Below are 15,862 nucleotides of genomic sequence, written 5' to 3'. Positions count from 1 at the left end.
TTGGAAGCGAAAAGGTCCTCAAATTGCCAAAATGGAAGGGCCAGAACCATAAAACTCCTAGAAGATAATATAGAGAAACATCTTCAAGATATTTAATGGTATAATGGTACAACTGCTATGGAAGACAGTTTGGTGGTTCCTCAGGAAACTAAGCTAGTTTTCAAATTTATTTGGAATGGAAAGGGGCCTCAAATTGCCAAAAACATTCTAAAAAAGAAGAACACAGGGGGAGGACTTACATTTCCTGACTTTGAAGCCTCCTATAAAGCTACAGTAGTCAAAACAGAATGGTAGTGGCACAAAGATAGACATATTGATTAATGGAATCAAATTGAGAGTTTGGAAATAGAACCCCAGATCTAGGTTGACTGATTTTTGATAAGGCCCCCAAATCCGCTGAACTGGGACACAATAGTGTCTTAGACAAATAGGGCTGGGAGAACTGGCTATCCATATTCAAAAGAATTTAAGAGGACCCCTGCCTCACACCTTATACAAAAATTAACTCAAAGTGGATCAAAGACTTCAATATAAGAGACTGTTCCATCAAACTCCTAGAAGTTAATGTAGGGCAACATCTTCAAGACCTAGTATTAAGTGGTAGCTTCTTAGACTTTACACTCAAAGCACAGCAATAACAACAACAAAAATAGACAAATGAGAACTCTTCAAAATGAAAAGCTTCTGTGTCTCAAAGGACTTCTTCCAAAAGGTGAAGAGGTGGCCAGTTCAATGGGAGAAAATATTTGGAAACCATATATCTGCTAAGACACTGATATCCAGCAAACATACAGAAATCCTACAACTCAACCATAACGGTACAAATAGCCCAATTATAAAGTGGGCAAAAGATATGAAAAGACATTTTTCCAAAGAGGAAACACAAATAGCTAAAAAAAAAACAAAAAAACAAAAAACAAAACAAACAAACAAACAAAAAACACACGAAAAAGTGTTTATCTTCACTAGCTATTAGGGAAATGCAAATCAAAACCACAATGAGATATCATCCCACACCAATAAGAATGGTGAGTTTGGCAAGTTTTGCTGGATGTAAAGTCCAGTACGATTTGATTGAGTGTTTATAATCAATATTTTCTGCTCATTCCCAACTTCAAAAGTAAAGTTCCATCATTTCAACATTGTTTTATGTTCAATTTTTCATATCTGTCCCTTTTCTTAATCTCACCAGGGCTTTATCAATTCTATTGTTTTTTACAACAGCATTTGTTCTTGTTTTGGAGGGGAGAGACCACTGTATTTTGTTTTGGATTTCATTAATCTACTTTCTTTGGTTTTGTTGTTGTTCATTAATTCCCTGAGATGATGTTTTCCTAATCAATTTTTCAGCTTCCCTTCTTTTTCAATATATGCATTTAAGGCTCAATATTTCCCTCTATGTATGTGTTAAAATTTCCCCTTCCAATTAAGCATTTGTGTCTTACTTTTTGTGGTTCTTTCAATTTTTGCTTTATAAACAATGAGGCCAAATTATTAGTTAGTTTATGATAACTTGGAACTTAATCATTATGATGTGTTTCTGTGTATGTCTAGGAATGCTTTTTCCCTTAAAATCCACCTCGTCGAATATTAATATGACAAGTTTTTTAAATTATAGAAATAACTTGAGGTCTAGCATGGTACCGTTCTCTAGAGAGGATTCGCATCTGTTTCTGCAAAGGGCCATAGGATACTAACAACACGCGTTCACCTTCATGCAGTATCAAGGACAGAGGTGATACATTCACCTTAGAATGGTAGGGCCTTACTTAACCTGAGACCTTCTGGAGGCTTCAGGGAAATGAAACCAGGAGCTCGTATAACTGGAAAGTTCCGCCTCAGTGGATGTGGCTTTTCTATTTTCCTCTTGGACAACCCGGGAATTGTAGTCAAAGAAGGCGGTACTGTGGCCGTGTTTCCTCCGCTGGCAATATGTAATACCCAGTTCGTATACTCTCACATACTCCTGCTACATTAAGGCGGACCTGTACACATTTTCCAGGCAGACGTTCCGAGAAGTGTAGGTCCACGAACTCCATGTAGTCGCAGGCACTTCCGCTCAAGGAGGGCGGAACTGTGGCATTCTGGGAAGTGTAGTCCAGGAGTTCCGGGTACTCTCAGGCACTTCCGCTCCCACAAGGATAAGGCAGCTGCCATATTTTAGCTGGCTATGGTGATTCAGGTCCATTCCTCGCGACACTTTCGAACTTCTCGGAGGTGAGTGCTATTGGCCACGACCTTTCGTTTGGAGAGAAGGCATAGCAGCTAACCGCGGAGGTTTGAGGGGAGAGGGCGGAGATTTGTGTTCCTCTGGGTTGAGCGTTTGTGGTGTTTCCGGGTTGCAGTTGACACCGGTCATGCATCGCTGAGTTTGAAGGTCTCTGGTCTCTCGGCTTTCCCTACCCACTTCCCCCACATGCAAGCTACCCCTGCCACTTTATATGCTACAACACTGGGCGAGTTACTTAAACTCTATGCTTTTGTTTGCTGTATTCTATAAAAAGGGGATAGTGGTTATATCTTACTAATTAGGTGTTGTGAGAAAAAAACGAGATAGTAATAAAAAGTTTAAAACTGTCGCGCACATGAATTATTGCTGTTAATACTTGTAACAGTCTGAGACGCTCCCATTTCATAGTGAGCTATATGCCCAGGAAGCAGGGTTGTTCCGGAGCCCTTCTGACTTCTTTTTTGGGAATGAGAGAGTTGCCCCCAGCTGGTACTCGGCAGATATCACTGATTTTGGAGACAAAATGTTGGTATTTCACAGCCTTTTTTCCTTCCTAACCCTGATTTCTCTAAAAGCACTACACGGAGGAGGAGGGCCACTAGCAGCAGGGCCCCAAGTGAGTAGGGCTTGCCATTCTTCTATAAAGATGTTTGCATTGTTCCGAGAACATGTGGTAGATATTCTTGGGCATGGGTAATGGTGATAATTATTCTTTAGTTGCTAAGTTCCATTCTGAAGGTTTTATATATAAATGAGCACAATTCAGCCACATAGTGGCTATGTAAAGTGGAAGGTACTGCTCTTTTTCTCTATAACTTTTCATTTGAGGAGACTGAGATACAGAGAGGATAAGTTAGTTGCCCAAGGTCATCCAGTAGTAACAGTTGGAGGAGTTGGAACCTGGACAGTCTGAATCCAGATCGTGTGTTCATAATCTCTTTGGTATATTCCTTTTGAGCCAAAGAACTGGCTGGACTCAGGTTACCAAAGCAGGCTGGGACTTGGTTGTGGGAACCTTGAAAGCAAGGATAATGTGTTAAAACTATTCCATGAGGTGTTTTTTAAAAAATGTATTCTCAACTAATTCATTTTATTTCAAATAATATTTATATTTAGTATTTGTATTATGGAAGCAACATAAAACCATTTGGGAGAATTCAGAAAACAAAATATACAAAGAAAAATGTTAAATTATCCTTAACCTTAGGATGTAAAGAACAATTGTTAATAATTCTAATACATTTTTGTTTAGTTATTCTTTGTGTATACTTCCATTTAGTGGCTGTTGTCTTTGGGACTGTTAGAATGCTGCAGAGCGGCTCCAACTGTGGTCGACAAACCAGTGGCTTTGGCATGACCTGGGTAGAAATGCCCATCCCTGAACCCCACCCAAGACTCACTGGTTTAGAATTTCTGAAGAAAGGACCTGGGAATCTGTATTTTAGTAAGATCTGGAGGCAATTTCTGTGCATGTTAAAGTTTGAGAAGCTCAGGAAGTGGTCTTGTCTGGAAACTCAGGCCTAGAAAACTGATCCAGTGGGGTGTCACAGATAAAACTGAACTGGACGTGCCAGACCCGTATCTCATCCGTTGAATTTTTTTCTCAGTAAATGTCACAAACTGTCAGGTCTCCTTGTGAATTCCTGACATGAGCAGAAGGCAGCTGGCAAGTACAGAGCCAAAATGGAGGGAATTTTAAGTTTTGGAGAAGTATTTCTCCCAGGCTTTGGGGAGTGGATTCATTGCTCTCTGCATTAGAGGACTACTACCTGAAGTGGGAAGATCAGGTAGTCGTTGCTGATAGGTAATGTTAGATGTTATTGTCATCATGATTATTATTGTTATTGCTTTTGCTGTTACTGACTGTTTCCTGATTCATTAACTTTTTTTTTTCATTTTTATTGAGATTGTTCAGATACCATACAATTATCCAAAAATCCAAAGTGTACAGTCACTTGCCCCTGGGTACCCTCATACAGCTGTGCATCCATCACACTTAATTTTTGTTCAATTTTTAGAAACTTTTCATTACTCCAGACAAGAAATAAAGTGAAAGATGAAAAAAGAAAAAAAGAAAAGGAAACTCTAATCCTCCCCTATCCCTAACCACCCCCCCCTCAATTGTTGACTCATAGTATTGATATAGTACATTTGTTACTGTTTATGAAAAAATGTTGAAATGCTACTAACTGTAGTATATAGTTTGTAATAGGTATATAGTTCTTCCCTATATGCCCCTCTATTATTAACTTCTAATTGTATTGTTATACATTTGTTCTGGTTCATGGTGATTCATTAACTTTTAATTATAACTTTGAATTTACAGAAAAGTTGCAAAAGTAGACTAAGGAATTCTCATATCCTCTTTACCAGGACTCACTAATTATTTACGTTTGCCTGATTTTTTCTGTTAGTGACCACTAGCCACAGTTGATGACCATCAGCCAAATATCACCTGAAACATATGTGTAATCTAAGGCAAGTTGTTTTTGTTTGTTTGCTTGTTTGTTTTGTTTTTGTTTTTGTTTTGCTTGCTACAGCAAGGATGCCTACACTGTGCAGGGAATTATGGGATATTTTAATAAGAGGCAGTTAGAAGAGGCTGGTTATTGGGTTTTGGCTTGTGTTAGCTTAGTTGGGGAAAGTGTTAGGTAGCAATAGTTTGTTCTGGATTTGATGCTGTCAAGAAGCAGGAGCAATTCATGATTGGATATTGTAATAATTTTTATCTAGGAGATGGGAGGAACAAAGTGAGACTGGAATTGTCATTGGTAAGGAAGCTAGTCTCATGTTTGTTGGGAGAATCAGTCATTTGGTTATTTTTGTCATTGTAGAATGCCTTTGTCTGTCTGTTACATGATTATAGAGTTGGCTTGTTTTTTCTTCTCTCCATGCTCACCAACTGACCCTATTTCATTCTTGTTGATCAGTTGAAAACACCAGGTTTTAGCTGCTGTTGCTATTAGCTGTCAGAGCTGGGGTTGGGGTGGGGGTTACTTTCACAGCTTTATCATACCTATATCTCTTTTCCTGAACCATTTGATAGTAAGCCAGAGACATGGTGCCTCTTTGTCCTTAAATATTCAAGTATATGTTTTCTGAGAACAAAGACATTGTTTTACATGATCACAGTACAGTTATCAAAATGAAAGTAATTACATGGGTAACATATTGTTGATTTAATCCATGGTCATATTTAAGTTTGTTCAATTTTTCCCAGTAAAACCTTAGAGCAATTTTTCCTCCCGCTCAGTTACGTGTATTGCACTTAGTTTTCATGTTTCTTTTCCATGTTTAATCAACAGTGATTCCTCAGCCTGTATTTCTCTTTTTTGTTCTTATCATTTTTGAAAGCAAGTTATTTTGTAGACCTGTCCCACTTTTTTGTGGTTCTGATGTGTGTTCATGATTAGATCTCAAGGTTATGTATTATCAGCAGGGTTACCACAGAAGTGGTAAAGCATCCTTCACTTGTGCATCATGTGAGGCTAATAATATTGGGTCTATAGCAAATATTGATGGTCTCAACTTTGTTCTTTTGGTTAGGGTGATGTCTGCCAGATATGCAACCATATATTTTACTATTTTTCCTTTTGTAATTGTAAGTATTTTGCGTGGAAATACTTTGAGACTATGTAGATATTTATTCCTCATCAACCTTTCATTGATTTTTAGCATCCATTGATGATTTTCTAACTATTTTCCATCCTACTTTTATTAGTTTGCATTATATAGGAGAAGCTTTCTCTTCTCACCCATTTACTTATTACATATTCCTTTATATATAACAATATGGACTCAAAATCCCGTCTTGTTAATTCAGCTGAGGTATATTGACTATCAAACTTTATTTTTAGTTGCAGAATCTTAGCTTTATTGATTTTTCTTTACCGCCATGCATATACATAAAAAAGGTGCTTTCTGTTTAAAAAGTAACCATACATTTTTATGTCTTTTTGTAAAAAGTTGTTTGTGTAAATTGAAATATTGTTGAGGTAACAGACTTTTGGGAACGGTGGCCTGGTGAATGTATGCAGGGGAGGCAGATTCTTCTGGCTGGCCTGAGAGGTGGCTATATATGTTTAAAGGACATGTGCTGTGGAATTTGTGGCTTGGGCAAGCTGTATGTTTCCTCTGAGCTGTGCTTAGGAAGCTGGTCATCCAGGTTTCCTTTAGCTGCTCTACTGTCTTTGTCAAAGCAAGAGTGAGTATGGCTCAGCCCTGCATTTCACCAGGACTGCATAGATTTCAGTCAGTGTATGTCCCATGGGAAGGCCTTTCCTAGGAGGTAGCCAGAACAGAGAGCTGTAAACTTAAAGTGCAAGAGACTGCTTCTGGTCCTGAGTGGCTCTCACTCATCTTTGCCTTCTTTACCTTGGGATATCACCATTCCAGATTGAAAGCATGGCGGGTCCAGAAACTGACACCCAATTCCAGTTCACTGATAATTTTAAAAATTTCAACTCTTAAACTCTTACAAGTAGAATGAATTGTGTACTGGCACATATGGAGGCATTGCTTTGGTTATCCTATACTTCAAGTTAAGATCTAAAAACATTCTAACTGTGAAAGCAACCTAAATGGATTCTAAATGGTGTGTACCTCATCTGTTAAGTTCTCATGTCTGGAGAAACTAATGTCAACTCATCATGTGATATTCAATTTGTACAAAGAGTTATGAACCTGAAAAAAATTATTGGGAAGACAACCAGAGATTTTTCAGAAGTTATGAGACTTTCACGCAACAGAGCAAGATTGTATCTTATGATATTCTGTTGGTAGAAATCACATTTCTAAGGGTAATTTCAAACTACAGAATATCATCTGCTCTACTGCAGTTGCAGAGAAATAAGAAACACTGTCATTGTTCTAAATGCTTCTACCTTGCAACAATCCCATGAGGTTGGTCCTGTTAATCTCCCCACTTTGCTGATGACAGGATTAAGCCACAGAGATGTTCAACATTTGCTCAAGATGACATAGCTAGTTAGTAGCTATGTCAGGATTTCAACCCACACATATTGAATCCAGAGCCAACCCTTTATTAACTTATCATCTCAGTTTACACTATGAAGAATTCCTATCTTGGGAGCTACAAGGCACATTGGTAATGGGTCACCGTGTATGGTTGGGCAGGTTGTTCACAGATCTACTATTGAAAAGGGTAAGGAATATCTGGTGTTTATACCATGCTCTGCTCAATCAAGCCAATTGCAGCTGCAGGCACCCAGAGGAAGGGTAGCTTTGGGAATTCACAAGGAGTGGCCACATGGGTTAGCGACATATATGACTGGTTTCCATTGACTTTTTTCTCCTTTTCCATTTCTGCCTTCCTAGGACTCTGCTCTTCCCCAGAAAGAAGAAAGAAAAATGACCACATTCAAGGTGAGTGGGGCTTGCCTTTCCTTCTGTTGAATGCCATTTTAGTACTCAGATTGAACACAAATTTTTCTCTTTCAAGGAGAGTCAAAGCATTTGAAGGTCTGTTGGATATGCCTGGTGCTTGTTTGGTCCCAAGTTAAATTGATTTGGGTTTTCATTTTATTTCTTTTTTTTTCCTACAAATTAGAGTAGAAAATTAATAGAAATAAAAAACTTCCACTTTACTACTTCCCTGCTTACAAATTAGCTGCTTTATCATGTGTATTCATAGTTACATATTTGTATTCATAATGTAGATGTGATTTTAAATTGTGCTTCTTTTATTTAATACTATATAACATTCATTTTTAATTGCTGTATCATAGTTCCATCCAATTTTGAGCCTATTTTCTGAACTATTCTTTCTTCATAGACATTTAGTTTGAAGTTGTCACACTGAAAGAACTAGCTAGATTCTGTCTCCCTCATGCCTGATTCAAATGAATCAGGGTGGGTGGGTTTCATTTGCTGGTCTATTTTTTTTTCCTTCACATATTTTATTTTTAATCAGAATAATAGATGACCTTAGTTTAAAAAGTCTAGTGGTACTGGAGGTCTTGTCAGCCACTTATATTCTTTCACTGCATTTCTCCGCAGAGGAGTTGTATAGGAGGAAGGTGTATTGAAAAGTTCTTTATATAGATAGGTACAGCAAGGACAAGTGACACCAGAGAGTATGAAAGAAAAATATATGAGTACTCATAGGTCCCTCACAGGATCATTCAGGGAAACATGGCAGGAGTGTAGGCTCAACCAAGCAGGCAGGGAGCAAGAGGGACACGTGGACCTGGGGCCTAGGCCTTTATAAGGGTGAGGCTGGAGCAGTTGGTCAAGCAAGAGTGGGGACTGAGAGTTTGTATTTGACTTTTTTTGGGGCATAAACCTAGGTAGAATGCAGGAAGGAGAGGGAGAAGCTGTTTATCTTGTATAAGTAGGGTTTCGAGTCATCACTGAGGAACTTAACTACAAGATCTGAGATGCTGAGGCATCACGACAGTGCAAAGCCCCTATGTTATTACTGACATTAGAGATGCTAAGGCAGCATGATGGTGTGAAAAAAGCCTCTCTGTATTTTTTTAATTCACTGCCGAAGGTGCATTGGACTCATCTTCATTTGAAACATAAAAAAGAAAAGCTTGTGGACATATGAAGAAACCTCAAGTTGACACAAGTAAATCAAGGGTCCAGAGGCAGGGTATTGTATTTGAGTGAGAGAGAGAAAGGGGGAAAAGAGAAGGAGTTTTTAACGCAGAGACCTGGTTATGCCCTTTTGGTTTATTTCCACACATAACACTACTCACCTGGTTCTTACCTGCAGTGGGAAGGGAGGTGCTATCAAACACTTTGGGGATTGAAGTGCTAAACATTTCTGCTAAATGTTTCTGAGGCAACTGGCAATAATAATTAAAAAGTAAAACGTTGTTATTCTGAGTGCAACAATTAGAGTTCTAGGGGGACTACTTCAAAGAATACCCCTGAAGGCACCAAGTAAATATACAAAACTTTCATAGCAGCACTTTTGGTGAGACTGAGGAAATTGTTTATGGTATTGGCAGGACAGAAGGAGAAGGGCTGAGAAATCTACAAATTAGCTCCCAACCTTCAAGAATCCAGAGCAACTTCTCACATGTTTCTCTACCTTCTCATTGCTACCCCTTATCCAGTGGACGTTGGTTTAGAAGATTGAGGTTGTGTGTGTTTTTTTTATAGGACACAGTAACATTCAAGGACGTGGCTGTGGCCTTCACTGAGGAGGAGCTGGGGCTATTGGACTCTGCCCAGAGGAAGCTGTACCAAGACGTGATGGTGGAAAACTTCAGGAACTTGCTCTCAGTGGGTGAGGACAACCTCCCTCTGGAGTGTCTTTGTGTCCTTGGGGTTTGAAGGCTTTGGGGCTCTTGAAATGGTTCTCTGAGTTTGGACTTGAGTTTCTAATTCCTAGGAGATGCAGAGATAGAATATTTTTCATCTTTCTTCATGGACAAGTGATTTGTAAAAGAACTTTAAATGGACAGGGTACTGCTATACCTTGTCTGTTCTTTTTCACATTCTACTCCTGACTCATTAGTGAGTTATAAAACCAGTTTATTGAGTTCTATCAGCAATTTTTTTTATCTTCATTTTATTGAGATATATTCACATACCATGCAGTCATACAAAACAAATCGTACATTCGACTGTTCACAGTACCATTACGTAGTTGTACATTCATCACCTAAATCAATCCCTGACACCTTCATTAGCACACACACAAAAATAACAAGAATAATAATTAAAGTGAAAAAGAGCAATTGAAGTAAAAAAGAACACTGGGTACCTTTGTCTGTTTGTTTGTTTGTTTCCTTCCCCTATTTTTCTACTCATCCATCCATAAACTAGACAAAGTGGAGTGTGGTCCTTATGGCTTTCCCAATCCCATTGTCACCCCTCATAAGCTACATTTTTATACAATTGTCTTCGAGATTCATGGGTTCTGGGTTGTAGTTTGATAGTTTCAGGTATCCCCCACCAGCTACCCCAATTCTTTAGAACCTAAAAAGGGTTGTCTAAAGTGTGCGTAAGAGTGCCCACCAGAGTGACCTCTCGGCTCCTTTTGGAATCTGTCTGCCACTGAAGGTTATTTCATTTCCTTTCACATCCCCCTTTTGGTCAAGAAGACATTCTCCATCCCACGATGCCGGGTCTACATTCCTCCCCGGGAGTCATATTCCACGTACTGTCAGCAATTTTTAATGGAAAAAAAAAAAGGAGAAAAATATCAGAGCTCCTTAGGAAGAACAGAACACATTGCAGCAAAAACTCTGGCCATTGTATGAATGGGATATGCAACCAGTGGGACAAAATTTAACGAAAGTAGACATTGCTTAGAAATAGGTCATTGGACTGTTGTTTTAGTAATACAAATTTATGCATGAGTATTTGTCCTTCAATAAATGGCATTTCTTCAAATGGGTTATGATATACAAAAAATTTGAAAACACTGCTTTTGGTATCATGAAGAATATCTAGTTAAAATCCAAATTTCCAGTAAATTTTACTTCTAGTGTGTTCATTTTAAACATGTGATTTTGCATGTTCCCAGGACATCAACCTATGAAACAAGATGTATTACATATAGAAAGAGAAGAGAAACTTTGGATCATGAAGACAACAACCCAAAAAGGGAGAAATTTGGGTAAGAACCAAACAATTGTGAGTTCTCATAGTTAGTTAACTGTCCATGTTTTGCTTCTCGCCATCACTTTTTCCATCATGTGGTCCAAAATGCCAAATCTCTTCCTGGATTGTTGCAGCAGCCTTCCTACTAGTTGCCCTGCCTGTGTCCTCTCCACCCTATAGTCTTCTCCAAGTAGCAGCCAAAGTGCCCTTTTGGAAATGCAAGTCAAATTATAGTATTCCTTTGCCCCAAATCATCTATGACCTATTTTATTTACAGTAAAAAACACTTAAAATGGCTTATAAAGTTTTGCATGGTCTGCTCTTCAACCCCCACTCCCTCCCTGAATACATCTCCTGTCCTTTCCCTTTTGCTCCGTGTGTTCCAGCCATACTGTTCTCCCTCTTGCTTCTAACAGCCCTTTACTTGATCTTCTCTCTGCCTGGAATACTCTTTCAACTATAATCCTTTTGGCCTCTCCTATACTTCATTCATGTCTCTGTTCAATTTTTTTATAATAAGAGATGCCTCCTCTGAGCAACCTATTTAAAATACCATCCTCCCTTTACCCTCTATAACCTGCCTTATTTTTTATCTAAGCATTGATCACTACCTCACATACATTTGCTTACTTATTTTTTTACCCATCTGTCCTCACTGGAGTATGATCTCCAGGTCTGGAGGAATTTTGTCTGACTTGTTTATTGCTGAATCTTCATTGCTTAGAATAATTCTGGTACTTGGCAGGGCCTCTGAATATTTGTTAATTAAATGAAGGAGTTAATGAATAAGGAGATCTCACTGTCTTCCATGGAAATAGCTAATAGTTGATGAATAAATCAGAGTAAAAAAAAGGATATTGCAAAATATTTTTTGTCCTCCGATGATTCCTACCTAATGCTAATTTCTTAGGTGCCCATGGTATATGTTTGTGTGTGCCTATCTATACAAGTTGACCCACATCTTAGAAAACTTGTGGCATTGTAGTTGTGACCAAACTGAATAACGTGTTTACCCTGTGGCTTTCCTCAAGCCATCAGTAGCAGAGCATATTCAGGGAGGAAATTTTTAAATGATGATTCTCATGCTCACTTCTCTATTTCCTAAAGTCTCCAAATAAACAGCTTGTGAGTTAGCCTTTCCCTTGAAAGATTTATCTAGCCATGTCCCATTTGTCTTCTGCAGTCCTAGTTATAACATGGATCTTACATCATTTTCACTACATTTTATGTGTGTGTAGATTTATATGTATGATTTTAGGAGGCATTTCATAAAATGACACCTCCATTGCTTATAATGATTCTCTGGTAATTTCTATTCTGTATCTCCTGAATATCACAAGCTAGTAAGTTTATTTCACTGCTCACTGATGGGGTGCATTCATCAGTTTGGAAAACAGTTTTGTTAAATGCCAATATGTCTACATCCAGAAATTTTCCACACTTTGTTTTCAAAGAGACCACATTCTTCGCTAGCCTCTTAAGTTTTGACTTCTTGGAAAAGTAAAAATGTCTTAGAAAACAATACAAAAACCTCAGAAGGAACCACTGCATATGTCTTCCTGCTTTCTTTTCACCCCACGTGATTCTTAGCACCTTCAGTTTTCTTCATTGGCATTAATCCCCTTGGTGTACCCCTGCCTGTGGTACACGGTTTCTGTTTCTTGGCAAAACTGCAATTTCTAGTCCTTTTCCATTCTGGGATTCATTTGAGCCTCAGACTGTCCTACATGTGAAATCCTGAAATCTGAAGGAATCTTTCATTCATCCACCCGTATCTCTGAATTCTTTGTCCTTTCAGGAGAGAAGAATCGAAGCAAGCTGGGGATTGTTCAAGACAGAGGGTCACATGAGGAACTTTCTTACTGGCAAATATGGCAACAGATTGCAAGTGACTTAACCAGGTGTCAAGACTCCATGATAAATAGTTCTCAGTTCCATAAACAAGATGATTGTCCCTGCCAAGTTAGGGCAGGACTCTCTATTCAAATTTCTGAAGATAAAAACTATATACTGAATCATGAAGAGAATGGTCCTAGTGATACTGGAAATCCAGCATCCCAAACTTCAAGAGCCCAGGATTCTTGGAGGAAATCTTACATGACTGAGTCACAGACTTATCAGAGCACATATCAGCAAATTTCCCTGAAAAATAAACTGTTTTGGTATAGACAGGGTATTGACAGGATGAGCTGGATTTCACATAACCACAATGATCATGGAGTACACAAAAGTGAAAAATCTTATAGCCACAATAAATATGGAAAAGACAGCATGAAGATTTCAACATTTGATCAGTGTAGTATGAGTCACACAGGGCAGAAACTTTACCAGTGTAACGAGTGTAAAAAAACCTTCAATGATCTCTCCAGCTTTGATCTTCATCAACAATTACATTTAGGAGAGAAGTCTTATACATGTAGCAAGTGTGGGAAAGCCTTCCATTACAGCTCAGTTCTTTGTATTAAACAGAGAGTTCACATGGGAGAGAAACACTATAAATGTGATGAGTGTAGTAAGAAGTTCAGTCAGAGCCCACATCTGCAAACTCATCAAAAGGTCAACACAGGAGAGAAACCATACAAATGTGAAGAATGTGGGAAAACCTTCAGTCATAAATCAGCACTTAATGTTCATTGTAAAGTCCACACAGGAGAGAAACCTTATAATTGTGGAGAGTGTGGGAGAGCTTTCAGTCAGGTCTCTCATCTTCAGGACCATCAGAGAGTACACACTGGGGAGAAACCATTCAAATGTGATGCATGTGGTAAGAGCTTCAGTCGGAATTCACATCTTCAGTCTCATCATAGAGTCCATACTGGTGAAAAGCCATACAAATGTGAGGAATGTGGGAAGGGCTTCATTTGTAGTTCTAATCTTTACATTCATCAGAGAGTCCACACAGGTGAAAAACCCTATAAATGTGAGGAATGTGGTAAAGGCTTCAGTCGACCTTCAAGCCTTCAGGCCCATCAGGGAGTCCATACTGGAGAAAAGTCTTATGTATGTAATTTATGTGGTAAGGGCTTCACTCTGAGTTCAAATCTCCAAGCCCATCAGAGAGTCCACACTGGAGAGAAACCATACAAGTGTGAGGTGTGTGGGAAGAGCTTTAGGAGAAATTCCCATTATCAAGTTCATCTGGTAGTCCACACAGGAGAGAAACCCTATAAATGTGAGATGTGTGGGAAGGGTTTCAGTCAAAGTTCATATCTTCAAATCCATCAGAAGGCCCACAATGTAGAGAAACCTTATAAATGTGAGGAGTGTGGACAAGGGTTCAATCAGAGTTCACGTCTTCAAGTTCACCAGCTTATCCATACTGGTGAGAAACGGTACAAATGTGAAGAGTGTGGAAAGGGCTTCAGTCGCAGAGCAGATCTTAAAATTCATTGTAGAATCCACACAGGAGAGAAACCCTATAATTGTGAGGAGTGTGGGAAGGTCTTCAGGCAGGCCTCAAATCTTTTGGCCCATCAGAGAATCCACAGTGGAGAAAAACCATTCAAATGTGAAGAGTGCGGGAAGAGCTTTGGTCGGAGTTCTTACCTTCAAGCCCATCAAAGAGTCCACACTGGAGAAAAGCCATACAAATGTGAGGAGTGTGGGAAGGGCTTTAAGTGGAGCTTGAATCTTGACATGCATCAGAGAGTCCATACAGGAGAGAAGCCATACAAGTGTGGGGAGTGTGGCAAGTGCTTCAGTCAGGCCTCAAGTCTTCAACTACATCAGAGTATCCACACTGGAGAAAAACCATACAAATGTGATGTGTGTGGTAAAGTCTTTAGTCGGTCTTCACAACTGCATTCTCATCAGAGAGTTCACACAGGAGAGAAACCTTACAAATGTGAGATATGCAATAAGAGCTTTAGTTGGAGATCAAATCTTACAATTCATCACAGAATCCATGCTGATCATAAATCCTATAAAAGTGATGGAAGTGTTAAGGACATCAGAGAATCCGCACAGAAACAGAGCTATAAAATGATTTTTTGAAGAGACTCAGGTGTGGTGTGAATTCTTCCAATCATCATGTCCCATAAGAGAAAATCATTTGTTTCATTAAAGTCAGTTTTCATCCATAGGTCAACATATCCCAGGAGTCAGGAGACCACACACAACAGAGAACCCTTAGTGGTGCAGTCAGTACCTTGACTTTCATTAGATATTCAGAAGAGAGACCTTAGAAAGGATAAGAGTTTTATTAGGACTTTGACAAAAGTTTGACACCTAGAGAAGCTAAAATTAATGTCCACTAGAATGTAAACTCCATAGGGCAGGGACTTTGTTCACTGTTGAATCTACACAATCTTAATATTGCTTAGTACTTCATAGATGCTCAAAACTTGTTAAACTAATAAATGGGAAAAATGTATAGTATATGAAAATTGTATTATTGAGTTAATCTCCAAAATCTCATATACTTCTGTATTCAAAATAGGAAACCTGAAAGTAGCATTAATAAAATTAATTCAGGGCAAAAAAGAGTTGAAATGTAGAAAACTACTCAGTACTGCAATCTGCATTATTTGGCATCACCCTGTCATGAATAACTCCTGTAGTCCCACAGTCTCTCTTAAGTTGAATCCTTATCATTTTAGGCTTCCCTAGCATTTTATGGTTGTAAACAGAACTTATTGAATTATATTTTCTGATAGAAAAAAAACAGACTGAAAAAGGAATTTTGTTAGTCTTGCAATAACATAACCCTATATATTACATGGTTGAATTTTTTTCTCAATGTGAAGGCAGGGGGTTACTTTTAACACTTTGAAGTTCAGAAACAGTAACTAATGACTTTTTCATAGTTAATATTGAATGGATCATTGGTTCCTTATTCCCCACATTTCCATCCAGGTTTTGATATGATTTCCTCCTGGGTGTGGCATATTTATCAAAACTACTTAGGTAGAGGCTGTCTCTTAATTGGAAGTATATCCTACTTGTGTCAAGTTCTCTAACCTATGTTGGCATTCTTGAAGAGTTCTGTAATGGTATTGCCTGTGGGCCAGGAATAACAAGGAAATGCTGACATCAAAGTGGGCTCCCTGATTT

General features: G+C 38.6%; 1 protein-coding gene and 1 pseudogene across 1 annotated transcript; both read left to right on the top strand.

Moving 5' to 3' along the window:
- Positions 1–2,135: 2,135 nt before the first annotated feature.
- ZNF226 (zinc finger protein 226) lies at positions 2,136–15,268 on the top strand. Its single transcript, XM_037820613.1, has 5 exons — positions 2,136–2,217; positions 7,568–7,615; positions 9,362–9,488; positions 10,734–10,826; positions 12,609–15,268. Exons 2-5 carry the CDS (start codon positions 7,601–7,603, stop codon positions 14,801–14,803), a joined length of 2,430 nt encoding a protein of 809 aa, XP_037676541.1. The 5' UTR covers positions 2,136–2,217; positions 7,568–7,600; the 3' UTR covers positions 14,804–15,268.
- Positions 6,049–7,283, top strand: LOC119521968 (annotated as a pseudogene).
- Positions 15,269–15,862: the final 594 nt, after the last annotated feature.

This window comes from Choloepus didactylus, chromosome 27 (assembly GCF_015220235.1).
Source record: "Choloepus didactylus isolate mChoDid1 chromosome 27, mChoDid1.pri, whole genome shotgun sequence".
Taxonomy (NCBI): Eukaryota; Metazoa; Chordata; class Mammalia; order Pilosa; family Megalonychidae; genus Choloepus; species Choloepus didactylus.
The sequence above is the reverse complement of the archived record's forward strand: the minus strand, read 5'-3'. Positions and strand labels throughout refer to the sequence as shown.